The 18117-nt window shown below is 40.5% G+C and overlaps 1 protein-coding gene across 1 annotated transcript in view; it reads right to left on the bottom strand.

The window, feature by feature from the left end:
• The window catches only part of TPH2 (tryptophan hydroxylase 2), a 95800-nt gene that overhangs the window by 52209 nt on the left and 25474 nt on the right, over window positions 1–18117 (bottom strand). The window contains exons 6-7 of the mRNA XM_011929346.1: window positions 9060–9256; window positions 2673–2808 (exon numbers count right to left, since the gene is read on the bottom strand). Coding sequence (XP_011784736.1) covers window positions 2673–2808; window positions 9060–9256 — 333 coding nt within the window. The remainder of the gene's footprint in view (window positions 1–2672; window positions 2809–9059; window positions 9257–18117) is intronic.

The following is an 18117-nucleotide window of genomic DNA, read 5'->3' as shown; positions in this document are numbered from 1 at the left end:
CGAAAATGCAGCCGGCACCCAGGAAGGTGCAGACCAACTGGGCATGCACCAGGTGACGTCAATCCAAAGAGACCAACATTTACCTGGTCGCACCTGCGGAACGCCCCCGACACGCCCGTGCCCCGCCTATTGCCCTCCCACTCCTAGAAAAGCCGCTCTCCGCCAGTGAGCCACGCGGTCTTCCTCCAGCCCCACTGAAGTCGGGATGCAGGAACCCCGCCCGAGAGCCCCACGAGCGGGGGGGACTCTGTCGGCCTTCTTTGCCGGAGGCCGACAGACTTCTTCCCCACACCTTAGGTTACCAAAATAAACTTGCAGTTTTGCTCCTGACCTTTGCCTACTTGCTGGTTCTTTTGTGCTCGCTCTGGTGGTCTTAGAAAAACAAGTCACTTATTGCCTACAGAATAAAGTCCAAATGTCCTAGTTTGACAAATGGTCATTTATAACATGGCCTGAAGATACATTTCATCCCTAATACATAAACTGTACCCTGGCTATTCTGGTCTAACAAGCCTTGCACATGTATGCCTCTTGTGTGTCTCCACAACTTTGCACTTGCTGTTTCTTCTGACTTGGAAAGTTTCCCCTCCCCTCCCCACCCAGCCTTGTACAAAAATGAAATTTCTGCTCATCCTTCCAGACCCCCACACAGGTTATACATTCTCTGAAAAGTCTTTCACGACTGTACCTTCCTCTGTGCTCTCCAGCACTTTGTACACACACTAATTATAACCCTAACCACACTATTTTCTAGGTATTTATGTTTCTATCTCTGCTGCCAGAATGTGAGCTGCTTTAAAAAAAAAAAAAAAAGCTACTATATTTTATTTATCTCTGAATCCACTGCACCGCCCTGCTAGCATTGCACATAAATGTTTGCTGAATGAATTGGCCAAAAGTACTTTGGTAAAAATGCAACACATTATCCTCTGTGGCTAACATCTCATTTCTTTGCCTCTCTCTCTCTCTCTGCATACCTTTTGGCACGCTATCACAGGTCTCAGGAGGGCCAGTTATTCAATGGGAACTAACAAAGTGCCTTCTATTTGTAAACAGGGCCATTTGTAAACCCTCTGGGCTAGATTTAGAGATTGCCTTTCTAACTCTGACAATGCTTCTTTGAGCACTCACTCCACTGAAAGAAGCATTTCTTTTCCAAATGTCTAGGGTCCTATAAGTAACCTTTGTTTACCCTGAAAACACTTTCAGGGAAGCTGAAAAAAGCTTTAAAAAAAAAAAAAAAAAGTAGTGACAGTGACCCGACAGGGACCTACCTGGACAGTGAGCCTTATGCCAGCCTAGGAAGAGGAGGGGTGCTTCAGAGACTTGACTTATCCTTGCTCACTTCCACTACCACCAGCTACTTAACTGCTTGAACCTCAAAAGCTTCTCTGCTCCCCAGTGAAGACCATGGCAACCCATTAACCACAAGTGCATTCAAGTAAAGCAGCATCATAAGCAAAGCGATACCATGAGTGGCCTGAAGAACAGTGGGGTAAGATTAAAGCAAGGCTCTCATTTTAATGGAGCCCAGGAAGGCAAAAGAACCCCAGAGCTCCTAGCCTCAGGGTCTCTGCTTTTGCTGTTCTCTCAGCCTGAAATTCTCCACCCCATCATATACACATTCAAGTCTTTGCTCAGATGTTGTTTACCAAGAAGCTATACTGACCCAATCCAAAAAAACAGCACCCAGGACTCTCTGTCTCCTCCCCATGCTCTCTTTGTCTTCACAGCACTTATTAGCACTTTATGGAAGCACTTACACCTGACACCATATTACCTATCTGTCTGTCTGTACGCTAACCATTGTCTTCACCATTCACCTGGAAGGGCAGGAATGCTGTCTCATTCCCAGACAATCCAAGCATGTAGTTGTCTCCCAGTAAATACTTGTTACATATTGTAAAGCACTCAAAGAAATATGATACAGGGCATTTCACACTTGGAGACTGTGCAATCCCATGTGTGATTAGGCCAAATGATTAACATGTGGGTGTTCCCAGCTTACTCCTGCTTCCTACCCATGTCAGAGCAGTATAGCACCACCTCTCAGTTTCTCTCCCCACTCCCAGCTTACCTATTGTCCAGGAGAGAATGGATAAAAGCCCCAAAGGAAAACTGACAGAATCAGAGAAGAATCACAAACCTCATCTATATCTGGAGGTGATGGGCAGGACTAGAGAAGTGTTCAAGAAACTAAAATGGCAGGCAGAGCAAAGCACAGAGTTCTGAGTTTGGAGGTGATAAAAGAGATGAGAGGGGATTAGTAATGAGTTGCTATGGTGTGTGGACATGAACCTCCTTCACATGAAAGAGGCCTCCTAAGGAGAGAGGCTCATATGTTCTGACCATGTGTTAGTGTCTACTTTACACTTCTGTGCCTTCTCTTCACCATCAGAAATGGAGATCTGGCCAAGCAGATGGCTCAGTGTTGGGGTAAAGCTAGAGCAACGAGCAAGAGCTGTAATATCAGGAACCCCACAGACCCAGCTGAGGAGTCTGAACCTTCAGTGAGCCCTTTTTTCTTTAGGTGAGTGATGTGACTTTCACTGACTTAAAGAAATTAGTTTGGAAGTAAAACAGGGCCTAAGTCATTTTCAAGTAAAGTGATCATTGACCACTTTGTGGTGTGGTGGTCTCTGTCCAGCCTGGGCTTTAATGTAGGTACTCACGGTTCCGGGGTGTAGAGGGGATCTGAGCCATGCCGGATGTACTGGGTACAGTGGAACACTCTGTAGGCCAGTCCCGCCAGAAAGTCTCGTGGGCTCAGGTATCCAGCCACCGGCCTCACGGTGAAGCCAGACCTTTCTAAAAAGGCAACAGAAAGAGCCAACTAAATATTAACCCAGCAAGACTTGAAGGCCCAAGCAGAAGCTTCTACGATTTATAACGAAGATCCAGAAACAAAGTAATCAAGGTCATAAACCTCTTGACAACTGAATGACATATACTGTTAACAGCTATCATGTTTGGCACTTCTGATGACTAAAATCACTCTCAAATGATGGTTTCCAGGAGAACAAGACATTCAAAAAAATGAAAAGAAGGGTGAAAAAAGTATTTAGAGATTTAAATTCAGAAGCCCGATTAGGACAAGAAATCTCAGAAATCGATTACAATCTAAAGTGATGCTTACCACACATTACCTGGTATCTTTCTAAGAGACCTTTCTAGGGATCTCTTCTGTGTGCATGTGTTCAGTGACACACAGCTAAGCACCCCCTTCACTAGCATCTTCAAATCAGTTCACACTGAGGCTTTCTATTGCCAATACCCGCTAACTCCTTCATTCTGTATTGTTTTCTGTGATGTAATATTAATTATCATGATTTAAAGAGGTACACCAAAGCCCTACATGCTCTATTGGTTTATGGTAAGAGGAAACAAAGTAAGAATACAATAAAGTCTATAAAACTGCCCTATACCACTAATTCAATTAGTTGTGAGTGTTCTCAGTCTAAGGGCTACATAATGTTTTCTTCTCAGGAAGGCCCAGAAAACTTACAACAGAAAGGCTATTCTTTTTTTTTTTTTTCCAAATACACATTTTATTAAATTGTTGTATAAAGTCGTGCATTGCTTAACAATGGGGATACATTCTAGGAAATGCATTGTCAGGTGATTTTGTTGTTGTGTAAATCTCATAAAGTGTACTTACAGAAGCCTAGATGGTACAGCCTACTTCTAGGCTACAAATCTGTTCAACACATTACTATACTGAATACTGTAGGCAATTGTAACACATTAGTAAGTATTTGTGTCTCTAAACATATCTAAACATAGAAAAGGTACGGTGAAAATACAGTATTATAATCTGATAAGATCACCACTATGCATATGGTCTATTGTTAACTGAAAAGTCTATATGTGGCACATGACTATTTTTAAATAGCTGCTTTATGCTCTGTCCTCTTCTCACAAGAGCAGTTCTATTTTTTAATATAAATTGTATATATTTAAGATGTGTAACTTTATGTTTTGATACACACATACAGTAAGTCCTCAACGTCGTCAAAAGGTTCTTGGAAAGTGCGTCTTTAAGTGAAATGACATAAAGCAGTGCCCAGAATAACATCATTTCCTTCAACATTGTACTGTCATAATGTTGATGAGGGGAAAAATTGGTTTTGTTATACATCGTTTCACTTTAAGCCACAGTTTTCAAGAACCTATCAATGACATTAAGTGAGGACTTACTGCAATAACGAAATGATTACCACATTCAAGTTCACTAATATATCTTTCTTCTCATATAGTTATATGTGCATGTGTGTGTGTGTGTGTCTGTGTCTATGTGTGTGTGTGTGGTAAGAGCACATAAAATTTAGTAACAAATTTCCCTTACGTAATATGGTATTATTAACTATAGTCCTCATGCTGTTCATTAAATCTCTGGATTACTGGGCACTGTGGCTCACACCTGTAATCCCAGCACTTTAGGAGGCCAAGGTGGGTGGATGGTATGGTTTGAAGCCAGGAGTTCGAGACTAACCTGGGCAACATGGCAAAACTTCGTCTCTACTAAATATAAAAAAATTAGCTGGCATAAGCAGCACGCACCTGTAGTCCCAGCTACTCAGGGAACACGGGTGAGACACAAGAATTGCTTGAGCATAGGAGGTGGAGGTTGCAGTGAGCCGAGCTTGCGCCACTGCACCCCAGCCTGGGCAGCAGAACAAGACTCTGTCTAAAAAATAATAATTATAAAAAAAAGATCTCTAGACTCATTCATCCTATCTAACTGCAACTTTGTACTCTTTGACCAGAATCTCCCCACTTACCCCATCTCCTGCCCCTTGTAACCACTGTTCTGTTCTTTGCTTCTGTGTATTTAACTTTTCCAAATTCCACATATGAGATAATGCAGTATTTTTCTTTCTGTGTCTGGCTTGTTTCACTTAGCATAATGTTCTGGAAGGCTATTCTTATCCCTGATTCTAGCATTGTAAAGGTTCCCATTCTGAAAACTTGAACTCATTAGGAGAGTACCACACAATGGTTGAAAATGATCTTGAGAGGCAAGAACCAACTAAGCTTATAAAACAGGCCCATCCTGGGATTTCTGGTACCTGCTGGAAATAACCTGTTCTCAGGCATCCTCAGACCCATAATTTGAACAGCACTATGCTCATTCCAAAAGCCTTCACTTTGGATTATTCCCCAGTGAATATCAAAAAGGTAAGTATATTTTCTTCTTTTTCCATATTACATCAATTAAGCCAGTATATCCCACATGTGGGACATATATAACAGTACACAGAGGAACATTTTTTATTTTAATAGTTATGTATTTTATTTTTATGTGAATTAAAAAATACACAAAACCATGACATCAAGAACTTTGAATCTGTAGATACCATTGCTTTAAAAGTTTCTGTTTTAAATAAATTAGGTATTTTAAAAGTGAGTCAATGAAATTATATAAGGACACCTATACTTAAATCATACTATCTACATGCCAGTGTGTGATACAAACTAGGCGATATATCCAGTTGAGCAAGGGTTGTGGAAAACAATAATAAAATAAATAGCTAAGACTCTGCTATGCTTAATGTGTGTTAGGTACATTAGGCCTTTAAGGTGTATCAATTAATTTCTCCTCCCAACCACCTTGTGAGGTAGATAAAATTACTATCTCCATTGACAGAGGAGGAAACAGAGACACAGAAAGGTTAAAGTGACTCTTCTAAGATCACATAGCTAGGAAGGGGCAGAGTGGGGACTCAAGCCCTGACATTCTACATCCAGGGTCTATGGTCCAAGCCACTAGACCATACTGCCTCTCATAAGAATATTAATTTGGGGAGCAAATATGGCAATATTTATGAGGTGATATTCTAACTATTGGGGTTTGGGGAACAATGCAGTAAAAAACCATCTCTATATAAGGAGCTCTTGGTAAAGAGGTAACATGCATATAGCTCTGTGGGAAACAAAGAAGAAGACAGGAGAATACAGTCTAGTTAAACAACAACGTAAGGCGTGATGTAATTAGGTGCTCATTAAGTGATTCTGATCCGTAGTCCTCAATCTCTTTTCCTCAAAAACAAACATAGTAGATGATATTCACACATAACACAGAATGAAATCAGAGTGAGAGAGATCATGGTGGCTGCTATGATCAAGATTCATGAAGGAGGCAGGATTTGCTGTGAGTCCTGAAGAACAGGTAGAATTTGAGTAGGTGGAGAAGAGATGAAATTTTCTAGTAAGGAGCAGAGTTTCAGCAAAGGTAAAGAGAGCCCACAGCAAGGGCAGAAGGTTTGTACAGGGCAGCTGCAGCAGGAAACTAACTTGGAAACCTGGGTCAGGGCCTCGGATTGAGTCTGAGCTGTTCAAACTTGAGCATGTAAAACAGAGATCAGCAAACTATCACATGCAGGCCAAATCCAGCCCACTACCTGTTTTTGCACACCCCGTAAGTAAGAATAGTTTTGTTTGTTAGTTTTGAGACAGAGTCTCACTCTGTCACCCAGGCTGGAGTGCAGTGGCACGATCTCGGCTCACTATAACTTCTGCCACCCAAGTTCAAGCGATTCTCGTGCCTCAGCCCCACAAGTAGCTGCGACTGCAGAAAATACAAAAATTTTTGTATTTTCAGTAGAGACTGGGTTTCGCCATGTTGGCCAGGCTGGTCTCAAACTCCTGACCTCAAGTGATCCACCTGCCTTGGCCTCCCAAAGTGCTGGGATTACAGGCAAGAGCCACCACACCCAGCTAGTTTTTATATTTTTTAATAGACACATTTAAATGGCTATAAAAGTACCTATATAATAGCCTTGATTTTGCCTCTTGGCCCAAAAAGCCTAAAATAGTTACCATCTGGCCTTTTACGAAACAAGTTTGCCAGTCCCAGTGAAAACAAGAGGGAGCCAATGACAGTTTCTGAGCAGAGATGTCAGATAAAAAGTAATGTTTTGGAAAGTAATGTTTATGGGCAGTGGAGAGTTAAGGGAAGAAAATAGAGGCATCAAGGTTATAAAATGATGAGGACCTCAATTTGGGTGGTAGCAGTAGAATGGAAAGAAAAGGACAGATTTACCACGTGTCATGAAGCCATAAGTGGCAACAGGGGGAGATTGTGGTAGGCTAAATAATGGCCCCCCAAGGATGCCTACATCTTAATCCCCTGAATCTGTGAGTATGTGACCTTACATGGCAAAAGAGACTTTGCAGATGTTATTAACTTAAGGATCTTGAGATGGAGAGACTGTCCTAGATTATTTGAGTGGGGCCCATATAATCATAAGAGTCCTTATAAGAGGGAGGCAGGAGGGTCAGAATCAGAGACAGAGATGTGACAATGGAAGCAAGAGGTTGGAGTGATGGAAAGGTGAGTCCACGAGCCAAGGAATGCAGGAGGACTCTAGAAGCTGGGAAAGGCCAGGGCACGGAAGCCACCAGAAGGAATGAGCCCTGTCAACACCCTGATTTTAGACTTCTGAGCTCCAGAACTGTGAGATAACTTGTATTGTTTTAAGTCACGAAGTTTGTGGTAATGTGTTACAGCTATAATTGGACACTAACACAAAGAAGGACTGAGTATGGGATTGGGGGATCAGGTGGGTAGAAATTCAGAGGAGTCCTTATAGGCAAGCCTGAAGAGTGCAGAGAAAACAGTACTGATAGAAACTGGGAAGACAAGGAAGAAAGGAAGTTCCAGGAAAGAGAGCAGGCAATGAAGTTTTTGCTTTTGGAACTGTAGCACTTGAAAGAAGAGAGAGAAAAGGGCAGAGAATCCAAGGACTTAAGCACAAGGAAAAACAGAGGAGGAAGCGGGACCTCCATGAAACTTTGCCTCTTCCCCCAACCCCTCACAAGCCTATTTCCTAGCTGTTGTTCCAAGGAGGTGTTGTCAGTGAAGGGATCCACGTAGAGTGTGAAATGACGTCACTGTATGACTCACTGGGTTCACTAGTGTAACATCTGCAACAAGTACAATCCCTGACACACAAATTATAACGTAAAGTATTGATCAATTGGTTAATTGATTGACTAGTTTTGTTACCAGAAAGGGGTCCCATTCCAGACCCCAAGAGAGGATTCTTGGATCTCACGCAAAGAATTCAAAGTGAGTCCATAGAGTAAAGTGAAAGCAAGTTTATTAAGAAAGTAAAGGAATAAAAGAATGACTACTCCATAGGTAGAGCTATGGAATGGATCACTGGTTGCCCATTTTTATGGTTATTTCTTGATTATATGCTAAACAGGAGTGGATTATTCATGAGTTTTCCGGGAAAGGGGTGGGCAATTCCTAGAACGGAGGGTTCCTCCCCTTTTTAGGTTATATAGGGTAATTTTTCGACATTGCCATGGCATCTGTAAACTGTCATGGCACTGGTGGGAGTGTCTTTTAGCACGCCAATGCCTTGTGATTAGTGTTTAACGAGTAGTGAGAATGACCAGAGGTCTCTCATCGTCATCTTGGTTTTGGTGGGTTTTGGATAGCTTCTTCACTGCAACCTGTTTTATCAGCAAGGTCTTTATGACCTGTATCTTGTGCTGACCTCCTGTCTCATCCTGTGACTTAGAATGCCTTAACCTCCTGAGAATGCAGCCCACTAGGTCTCAGCCTTATTTTACCCAGCCCGTATTCAAGATGGAGTTGCTCTGGTCCAAACGCCTCTGACAGTTGCCTGATTTCCCCCAGAGGAAAGTCACTAATATTCAACATTATCCATAAGATTTCATCATTCAGTACATAATTTTTAACAATGCACAAAAAAGGCACCTTTGGAGGTCATTTCATACTCATATAGCCCAGCATATCAGCTCCTGGATCAGAAAAACTCAGAGCTGAACTTGCAAATATCCTTTGGGCCTTAACATTTACAGCAGCCAGCCACAAAGAGGCTTCAGCAAGCCCCCGAGCTGCAAAAGCAGCTGAGTCCCTGCTCTGCTTCCCACAGGTGGCCACAGCTAATTGTTGGCTCAAAGCCAACTATTTTTTTAAATCGCTATTTTTCCTTTTTTGGAAAAAGAGCCATTGCTGCAACCTGTGTCCTTGGAAGGCAATTGAGGATATTGACTAATAAGAGACAGCCTGTGTGAAATCTTACCTTTCAGAAACATGGAGACATCTTCGAGTTGAGGCACATTGTCCTCTCTGTAGCCACAGTATTTAGTCAGCAGGGGGAAGTTTTTCAAATACTCTCGGCAAGCATGAGTGGGATAGAGTTTGGAGAGCTCCCGGAATACAACGCCCCAAGTTTTAGTTTCTTCTTCAGTATACTCCACCCTGGGAATGGGCTGACCACTAGGCAGGAGAGAAGAAAACTAAATGAATCTAGCTTTGAATCACTGAGTTAAGTGTTTTCTCACCTCAATACCTATCGCAAGTCAGACCCTGACAAAGTGGAGCACGTGAGCGTCTGAAAGGATCCCATTAAGTATTATTTTTTAAAGCAAATGCTAACCTTCTAATGTTGTGTATGTGTATTTGAATTTCCATATAAATTATATTTTAATTAAGTTATATCTTCACACATCCTTAGAAAAATGTGATAAGATTTACATTCTTAAACTGAGGTCAGTAACAAGTAATAGTTCTGGGTTGGAAGGAACTTGTTTAGGTACAAAACTATTCTCTGAGAGCATTTTCTGCAAACACCTGACAACAGTAATAAATAAATGTTTCGTCTCTTAAAAATAAAATTGCTTTATGGGTTCTCTTTGTCCCTTGCCCAGACTCACCCCAATCTTCAAGTGTAATTTTGAGTTTATTTGTTCAGTGTCCAAAATGTCTGGGAGATACTGAAAGACTATGCTGAATTTAAAAATGAAAGTTTTGCAAACCAAAAAATAAGGAGCATTCACTGCAGGTCATGCTGAAGGATACATACATTAAGCCCCTCAATTTAGAATGAGGTCAGCAAACTTTTTCTATAAAGAGCCAAAAAGTAAATATTTTAGGCTTGTGGGTCATCTGGTCTCTGTCACAACTGTTCGATTCTGCCACTATGTCTCAAAAGCAACCATGCACAACAACAAATGGATGTAGGTGTATTTTAACAAAACTTTTCTTTATTTGGCCCATAAACTGTAGTGTGCTGATGACTGGTTTAGAATATTGAGACATTGTGCTGGACTGAAGTGGTCAGAGAGAGCTTCCTGGAGGAGGCACAACTTGAGCTGACACTTTTTGGCCAGGTAGGACCTGCAGGTTCTGATAAAAAGAAAGTCAGGAGAAACTGGTGCTCTAATATAATAGCAGCCAGCAGCCACAGGCAAGGAACATACCTTGTGATGCAACCAGGGATGAGGAGAATGCAAACGTGTGCTTTTGTAAAGATATTGCTTGAGGGACTTCAATCTGAATTTAGCCTCTGATTGAGATGCCTATTCTGAAACTCAATTAGGATTTGAGAAAACCTCTCTTGACATACTCAACAGCCACCTGCAGCACGCCCTCACTTCCCACCCTGGCCATGCATCAGAAATTCTGCCTCCGCAATTAGCAAATATACACGTACATCATATGGAAGCCCAAACATATACACATAAAACTAGGATTTGTGCCCCTGCAATCTACAACTCCAGCCTATAGCAGGCGGTCACCACAGGAACCCATGCACAGACAGCAACTGTCACTCAGGGTTGCTGCAGTGAGGGGGGCATCTTCAATGAGCTGGAATGGTTCAGGAGCACCCCTGAGGTAGAGAAAAATGAGATAGAGGATGATAACAGGAATAGGCTATCAAACAGAACCCTAGCTGCCTTCCTCCTCCCCAACCCTCTACCTATTTCACTGTTCTCAGCAAAATACTTTCTGTTTAAAGTTCAGGTCCAAATAGAGTTTCTCCTGCCCCCAAATTATTTTTGTTTAAAAAAAAATTAATTGCAGTATATGAGGGATGAGTGAATAACACACACTGAAGAAAAAAACAGAAATTCACATTTGCTTTCTCTAAATACCAAGACTAGGTCTTCCGCAAACCAAATTAGAACAAGATTATCCTTGTTTAAATTTGGCTGTTGATAACAAATAAAAAATTACAACCTGGCAAATATTTGCTGGGAAGATCAAGGCTTCTAAGACCTCGCACCTGTGACAAATATAGAGTGAAAACTTGAAATGAAAAGACAAAAATAGAAAAGATGTAAGGAAATAAGTAATAAATGGTCTGCCTCTGGTTCCAGAAAATTCAACTAACTCTATTTGAGTTGGGTAAGCCAGTAAACCTAAAAAGGGCTGTGTATGATCAGAAGGTAGGAAAGCAATGAGGCTGGGATAATAAAGGAAATACCGAAAAGCCATTTGAGAAGAATCGTTAGGTCAAACTTTTCCCTTCAGTATCAATCTGCAAACATGCAGCATTTCAGAGGGGAGCTGAATATTCAAGAAGCAGAAAGAGATCACATGTAAATTAGGATAGGAAGAAAGAGTTACACAGGTCTGTTACTTAATAATGAACTTCCAGCCTCGCAGTCTTGGAAATATGAGTGGTCGTGTGTGTGGTCAACTGTTCTGTCTGTCTGTCCTGGATAACTTGTCCTGCTCTTTGAGTTAAAAGTCGGTACAATGTACTGCTGCTACCCTAAACCCAAGTAAGAAGTCTGCCTCTGGTCATACCAACAGATTTCTCATACCACTCTAACCCCACATCCCAGGTAACTCTTTAAGTTAAATATTTAAAAATCAATTTGATCACAAAGTAAATACTAGTTTTATCTACTTCATTTCTATTGAAAATATCCAAAATACAGAAAAAATAAGAAATTTTCCATTTTTCTGTGTAGTTAATGTAAGCATGCAGTAACCACTGATATTTGAGAGCTTACTATGTGCCAGGCATATGTTTAAGGAGTTAAGTGTTTTTATATGAATTAACCCATTTGATTCTCACAATTCCATGAGGTAGATACTGTTATTATCTACATTTTATGGATGAGGAAAGTGAGGCTCAGAGAAATTAAGCTGCTTGTCTAAAATCATGGATTCAGGCTTAAAACCTAGTCAGTCTAGCTGAAGACTAGCTGTAATCTTAATGGATTAGCATACACAAATTAAATGAAAAATTGTACTCCAGACTGATGGAGTAAAATTGAGTTTTTCACATCCCAACTTATTTTTCACATACCAAACTAAAATAAGGTTTTTGGTGTATATATTCCTATGTAGAAAATTTCATATACAATCATATGTCATCATGGTACTAGGATATATTTGTGGATCGCAAAGAGTACTTTCATCTTTATTCACTCATTTAAACTTCTCAGTAAGACTGTGAGGTTTTATCTGGCTCCTCAACAAAACAAACATGTGTTTGGGGCACCAGGAATGCAGGGCACCCACATATTTGGGAAAAATATCATGGTCGTGGGGAAAACGAGAATGTGTTGTATTTCTTTGAATTTGTTATGGGTTAGTGGGTTTTTTGTAAATCATGTTTGAGAGGGGTACCCTGGTCTTTTCAGGGCCTTTGATATACACTTATATATCATCATGCATCTTTCTCTGGGCACATGTTGTAATGTGTATATAACAGAAGTCATATTCCAGCATCCTACAACTCTGCTCTGGTCGAAAACTAAAGTTACGTAAGGACTCCACATCCTACAGAAATTCCCCAGCAGCTGAAGCCAACCATCTCCTTACAGGGCTTGGTGAGAGGCAGCACAAATTGTCCTACCACCAACAAACTCCTCCTGTACCACCTGTGCCACACTCTCCCCAGACCTCATCCACCAGTGTACTAGGGAATCAGAAATGCTCAGCATTGTGAGGAGGTCAGTGTTTGAGGGAAAGGGCAGTTTCTTTCCTCCTCTCAAAGTCAAGACAGCAGGCTGCTCCCTGAGAGCGCACCTGCGAGAAGTGGAGTAGGGCACTTTCTTTCCCAACTAGACCCTTACTGGGCAGCAGGATCCAGGCCCCCAGGTGCTGCCACCACTGCAGAGCAGGGGACTGACAGTCCCTGGGAGAGTGTCTGGAGGCCTAGGAGGATGGTGTACCATGGGGAGCTTAAACATATGTCCTCTGAAATTTAAGGTTCACGTGAACGTTAAGTCTAATGCCCAGCAAAATCTTGACATTCATGTGAGACCCAATGCAGTGTGCCTGCAAGAAAGACGGTAAAGTCCCACACCATCCAGTTCTGCTCAGTTCTCAGGAGGCAGAAGACACCACAGTGGTCCCATCACTGTCATGAAGAAGCTCTGAGGGCTGCCCCAGCTATGGTATGTCACTGACAAGGCCAAGGGAGGCAGAGCACACTTCTGCAGCTGTGGAGGTGGGGGAATGGTCTCACCCAAGAAAACTATGAATAGCACCATTTCAGCAGAGAATACTCTATCAAAAAGGATTTGTCAGAATCAGGGTGAGTGTGGCCTGAGACCTACTCACCACTGACATTCCAGCAAGCATGTAAAAGGGCCGCAGCCTCCTCCCTCCCTCCTCGCAGCCCCCAACTCTAGAAGAAATAGGTCCTAGAGAAGGGAAGGAGAAGGGTCTCAGAACCAGAGAATCCCCAAAAAACACATGCACATCCACACATTCACTCCAAATAACTGCGGGAGAGGGAGGATACACTTTGAATCAAGTTTGAGATTAATATGTTTTAAATGAACAAGACCAGGTCTTAAACACCCAAACGAGACTATACTAATAATTGAAAATGACAGGAAATTAGATGTTGCTAAGGAACTTGCTTCCCAGCAGGAAAATAGAATTCAACCCAATACAGTTGAAAGTAAAGAGTGGGAAAAATAAAACCATTTTGTGTTGCTACAAGATGATACTCCTCAACAGACTAATTATATGTAAATATTATAATTGGATATCTAGAGAGTCTCCCGCATTTATATGGAGTTAGTTGGGATTACAGCATTCTCAACAACCACCAAAATTATAATTTACAGGTTCTTAATTTACTGGAGAAAAACAAATGGGACTTTCAGTAGTTTCCATTCACTGCAGATTCTGCCCTATTGTCAAAGAATGGCAAACAAAGATTGTATGAGCACTGATAGGGAACCAGTGTTCAGTGACAACAGTACTAGAAAGAAGCTAAAATGGTCACCATGGGGATGTCAACTTGAAAGTAGGGAAAACTCCCTGGTGGATTATGTTACTCAGAGATGACTAAGAACTTTCTTTGAAAATATTGAAGGCTGTGGGAGGCATCTGTCTCCCTGTATGGTTAAACCCCACTCTTCCTAGAGACAGGGAGGTGATTCTGAAAAACTAGCTTTGTGCCTACAGAGAAGAGGGAGTGGAAAATGCATAGACAAATCTAGTTGAGTGCAGGTATAGATGTAGTTATTCTGTGTGAGTCCTGAGCTTGTTAGACCAAAGTTGTTTAACAAACACTTAGAAATCCAGGGACATATACCCCACTGAGACTGAAATTGTGGAAGTTCTTTCTACAGCCAGATGAATAAGCAACAATACTTTCATTTTATTTAACTATTGTTTGATCTTCTCCTCCATCAGGTCCAACAGCAAGTTATGTTTCTTACACATTTTTTTAAATTAGGGGAATTGGAAAATACTCAATTGTGATGCTATATCATGGCTGCCTCCTAGAGTCCTTGCTGCTAGAATTCCTAATATGAGATGCAGTTTCTCAGCTTGTGTTATCTTTAGAGGAACTTCAGTGTGAGGAAGCAATTCACTTATTCATTGGAGGAAGATATGACAGGCTGCAATTGATAGTATTTACATCAAGATGGCAAGACTGTCTGAAACACAGCACCAATTGTGTTATTTGAAAACAGCCGGATTTTCTCAGTGGCAAGGACCAAACAGAGCAGAAGATAACAGAGAATTGAGTAAGGGAATGGGAAAATCTGATAGAAACAGTTAAGAATGAACTCATTTACTATTTTATTTCATTACATGTTCCTTAGGGCAGGAAATGCCTCACTTATTCAAGAGATGTTTATCTGCCTGGAATAGACTGTTGCTCTCATCTTTTCTTTCTTTCCCCACCTTTGGTGTTTCTGTCTTGATTGACATTTCTACCTGAGGGTTGCAGAAAACAAATAAGAAGAGATTAAATGCATCAACTTTGGAACTCATTAGCAATTAGCAGCTCCTCGGCACGTTCTGCACATGTATCCCAGAACTTAAAGTATAATAAAATATATATATAATTTTACTGTGTGTAAACTATACCTTAATTTCTAAAATGTAATTTATGGTGTTGAATCAATAAAACCACAGAATCCTTTAAAAAAAAAAAAAAAGATTTAGACAGGGCCTTTGAAGAAAGATATGGGAACATCAAGGCTAGTGGTCTCTTGTTCCTTCTTGATTTATGAGATGTCTTTGTTGCACTCTTCAGTAAATATACCCTGAATTTGGCATAATTTCCAGAGAGTTATTTGTAATTTATCCCCTTTCCTTCCTATTCAAGAAAGCACCTAAGAATATAGAAGACTGAGGTTGATATTATTCTAATATTATTATAAGAATAACCTCATTTTTAATCTAATGTAACTTTTTAAAGGAATTCATCACACAAGATGCATTAAAGACCTAAATGTATATACTATATACATTTATAAACACTATAAAAACCCTAGAAGAAAACCAAAGCGGTACCATCTTGGATATGGGAACAGGCAAAGATTTCATGACAAAGACACCAAAAGTAATTGCAACAAAAGCAAAAATTGGCAAGTGGGATCTAATTAAACTTAAGTGCTTCTGTGCAGCAAAAGGAACTACCAACAGAGTAAATGGACAACCTACAGAATAGGAGAAAATATTTGCAAACTATGCATCTGACAAAGGTCTAATATCCAGCATCTATAAGGAAATTGAACCAATTTATTAAATTGGTACAAAAGTAATTGCAGTTTCTAACACAAGAGAAAAACAACCTTATTAAAAAGTGAGCAAAGGACATGAACATTTCTCAAAAGAAGGCATACATGCGGCCAATAATCATTTGAAAAAAAGCTCAACATCACTGATCATTAGAGAAATGCAAATTAAAACCACACTGAGATACCATCTCACACCAGTCAGAATGTTTATTATTTAAAAGTCAAAAAAATAACAGATGCTGGCAAGGTTGCAGAGAAAAGGAAACACTTATACACTGTTGGTGGGAGTGTAAATTAGTTCAACCACTGTGGAAAGCAATATGGCCATTCCTCAAAGAGCTAAAAGCAGAATTACCATTCAACCTAGCAATCCCATTACTGAGTATATACCCAGAGGAATATAAATCATTCTACCATCAAGACCCATGCATGCGAAAGTTCATTGCAGCACTATTTACAGTAGCAAAGACACAGAATCAACCTACATGTCCATCAGTGACAGATTGGATGAGGAAAATGTGGCGCATATACACGATGGAATACTATGCAGCCATAAAAAATGACATAATGCCTTTTGCAGGAACATGGATGGAGCTGGAGGCTATTATCCTTAGCAAACTCATGCAGGAACAGAAAACTAAATGCTGCATGTTCTCACTTGTAAGTGGGAGCTAAATGATAAGAACTTATGAACACAAAGAAGGAAACCACAGACACTGGGGTCTCCTGGAGGGTGGAGGGTGAGAGGAGGGCGAGGAGCAGAAAAGAAAACTATTGGGTACTAGGCGTCACACCTGGGTGATGAAATAATATGTACAACAAAACCCCATGACATGTGTTTACCTATGTAACAAACATGTACCCCTAAAGCTAAACTAAAAGTAAAAAAAAAAAAAAAGAATTCATCATCACAAAATTTATAATTAATTGTTATCAAGCATTTGTTGCACATCTCACAACTGAGATGTCACACCAGGTGTGTAGAAGTTTCCTTCAGTAATTGATGACTCTCATTTTTAGCCAGTGACCATAGTGTTACCTAGTACTACATTAGTTGGTACCACCTTCATGAAATAGTATCACCTGCATCCAGGTGTCTTACAGAGTACAGCCAAATACTGAATGAGTATTCAAGAAGATCGCTTATGCCTCTGAGACTGGAAAAATGTTGCCAGAATGTATATATATTCTGCATCAACTAAAAATACAAAAATACTAAAAATACTAAAATTAACCGGGCATGGTGGCGTGTGCCTGTAAATTCCAGCTACTAGAGAGGCTGAGGCAGGAGAATCGCTTGAACCCAGGAGGTGGAGGTTGTAGTGAGCTGAGATCACACTGCTGCACCTCAGCCTGGACGACAGAGACTCCGTCTCAAAGCAAAACAACTACATATACACACACACACACACACACACACATACACACACACACACATATATATATTCTGAATATTGCCAGAATACTATATACACTAATATATAATATATAATAAGCATATATACTAATATATATGTGTATATATATGCCCAGAATATTGCCAGTATGTATGTGCATGTATGTGTGTGTATATGTATATACACACACACATATGTATACATATATATATATAAAAAATCCCATTCCATTATCTTCCATTGATTTGCTTTCCCAGGTTTTGAATGAAACTAAGATATATGTGGCTGTTTGGGCACTTTGTGACTCCTGCATAAACACCAGTTGTTGATGCTTTAATTTCTCTGAAATGGTTTCTCCTTTTTGCTTTTTGGGCTTGGTGGGTTTCAACAAGAAGTCTCAACATTTCAAATATGCTGAGATTTCTGTAAACAGAAGAATAATTTTTTAAAAACCCAAGTCACTTAATTCGATTGGTCTTGTTTTCAACCTGTGTATGGTACCACCTATGTCAAATGCAAGTTGCTAAGCAGATTTCTTTTTCTTTTCTTTTCTTTTTTTTTTTTTTTGAGACAGAATCTCATTCTGTCACCCAGTGGCACGATCTCGGCTCACTGCAACTTCCACCTCTCAGGTTCAAGCAATTCCTCTGCCTCAGCCTCCTGAGTAGCTGGGACTATAGGCACATGCCACCATTCCTGGCTAATTTTTGTATTTTTAGTAGAGACAGGGTTTCACCATATCAGCCAGGCTGGTCTTGAACTCCTGACCTCATGATCCACCCACCTCAGCTTCCCAAAGAGCTGGGATTACAGGTGTGAGCCATCGTACCTGGCCACTAAGCAGATTTGTTAAAAAAGAAAACATGTGGCCTCTTGGGCAGTACATATATATACACATACACTAATACACAGTATTAGTATATATATAATATATATGGTTATATATATA

The sequence above is a fragment of the Colobus angolensis genome, unplaced genomic scaffold (genome assembly GCF_000951035.1).
Source record: "Colobus angolensis palliatus isolate OR3802 unplaced genomic scaffold, Cang.pa_1.0 Scaffold80, whole genome shotgun sequence".
NCBI lineage: Eukaryota > Metazoa > Chordata > Mammalia > Primates > Cercopithecidae > Colobus > Colobus angolensis.
This window is presented reverse-complemented; position numbering and strand designations above follow the sequence as displayed.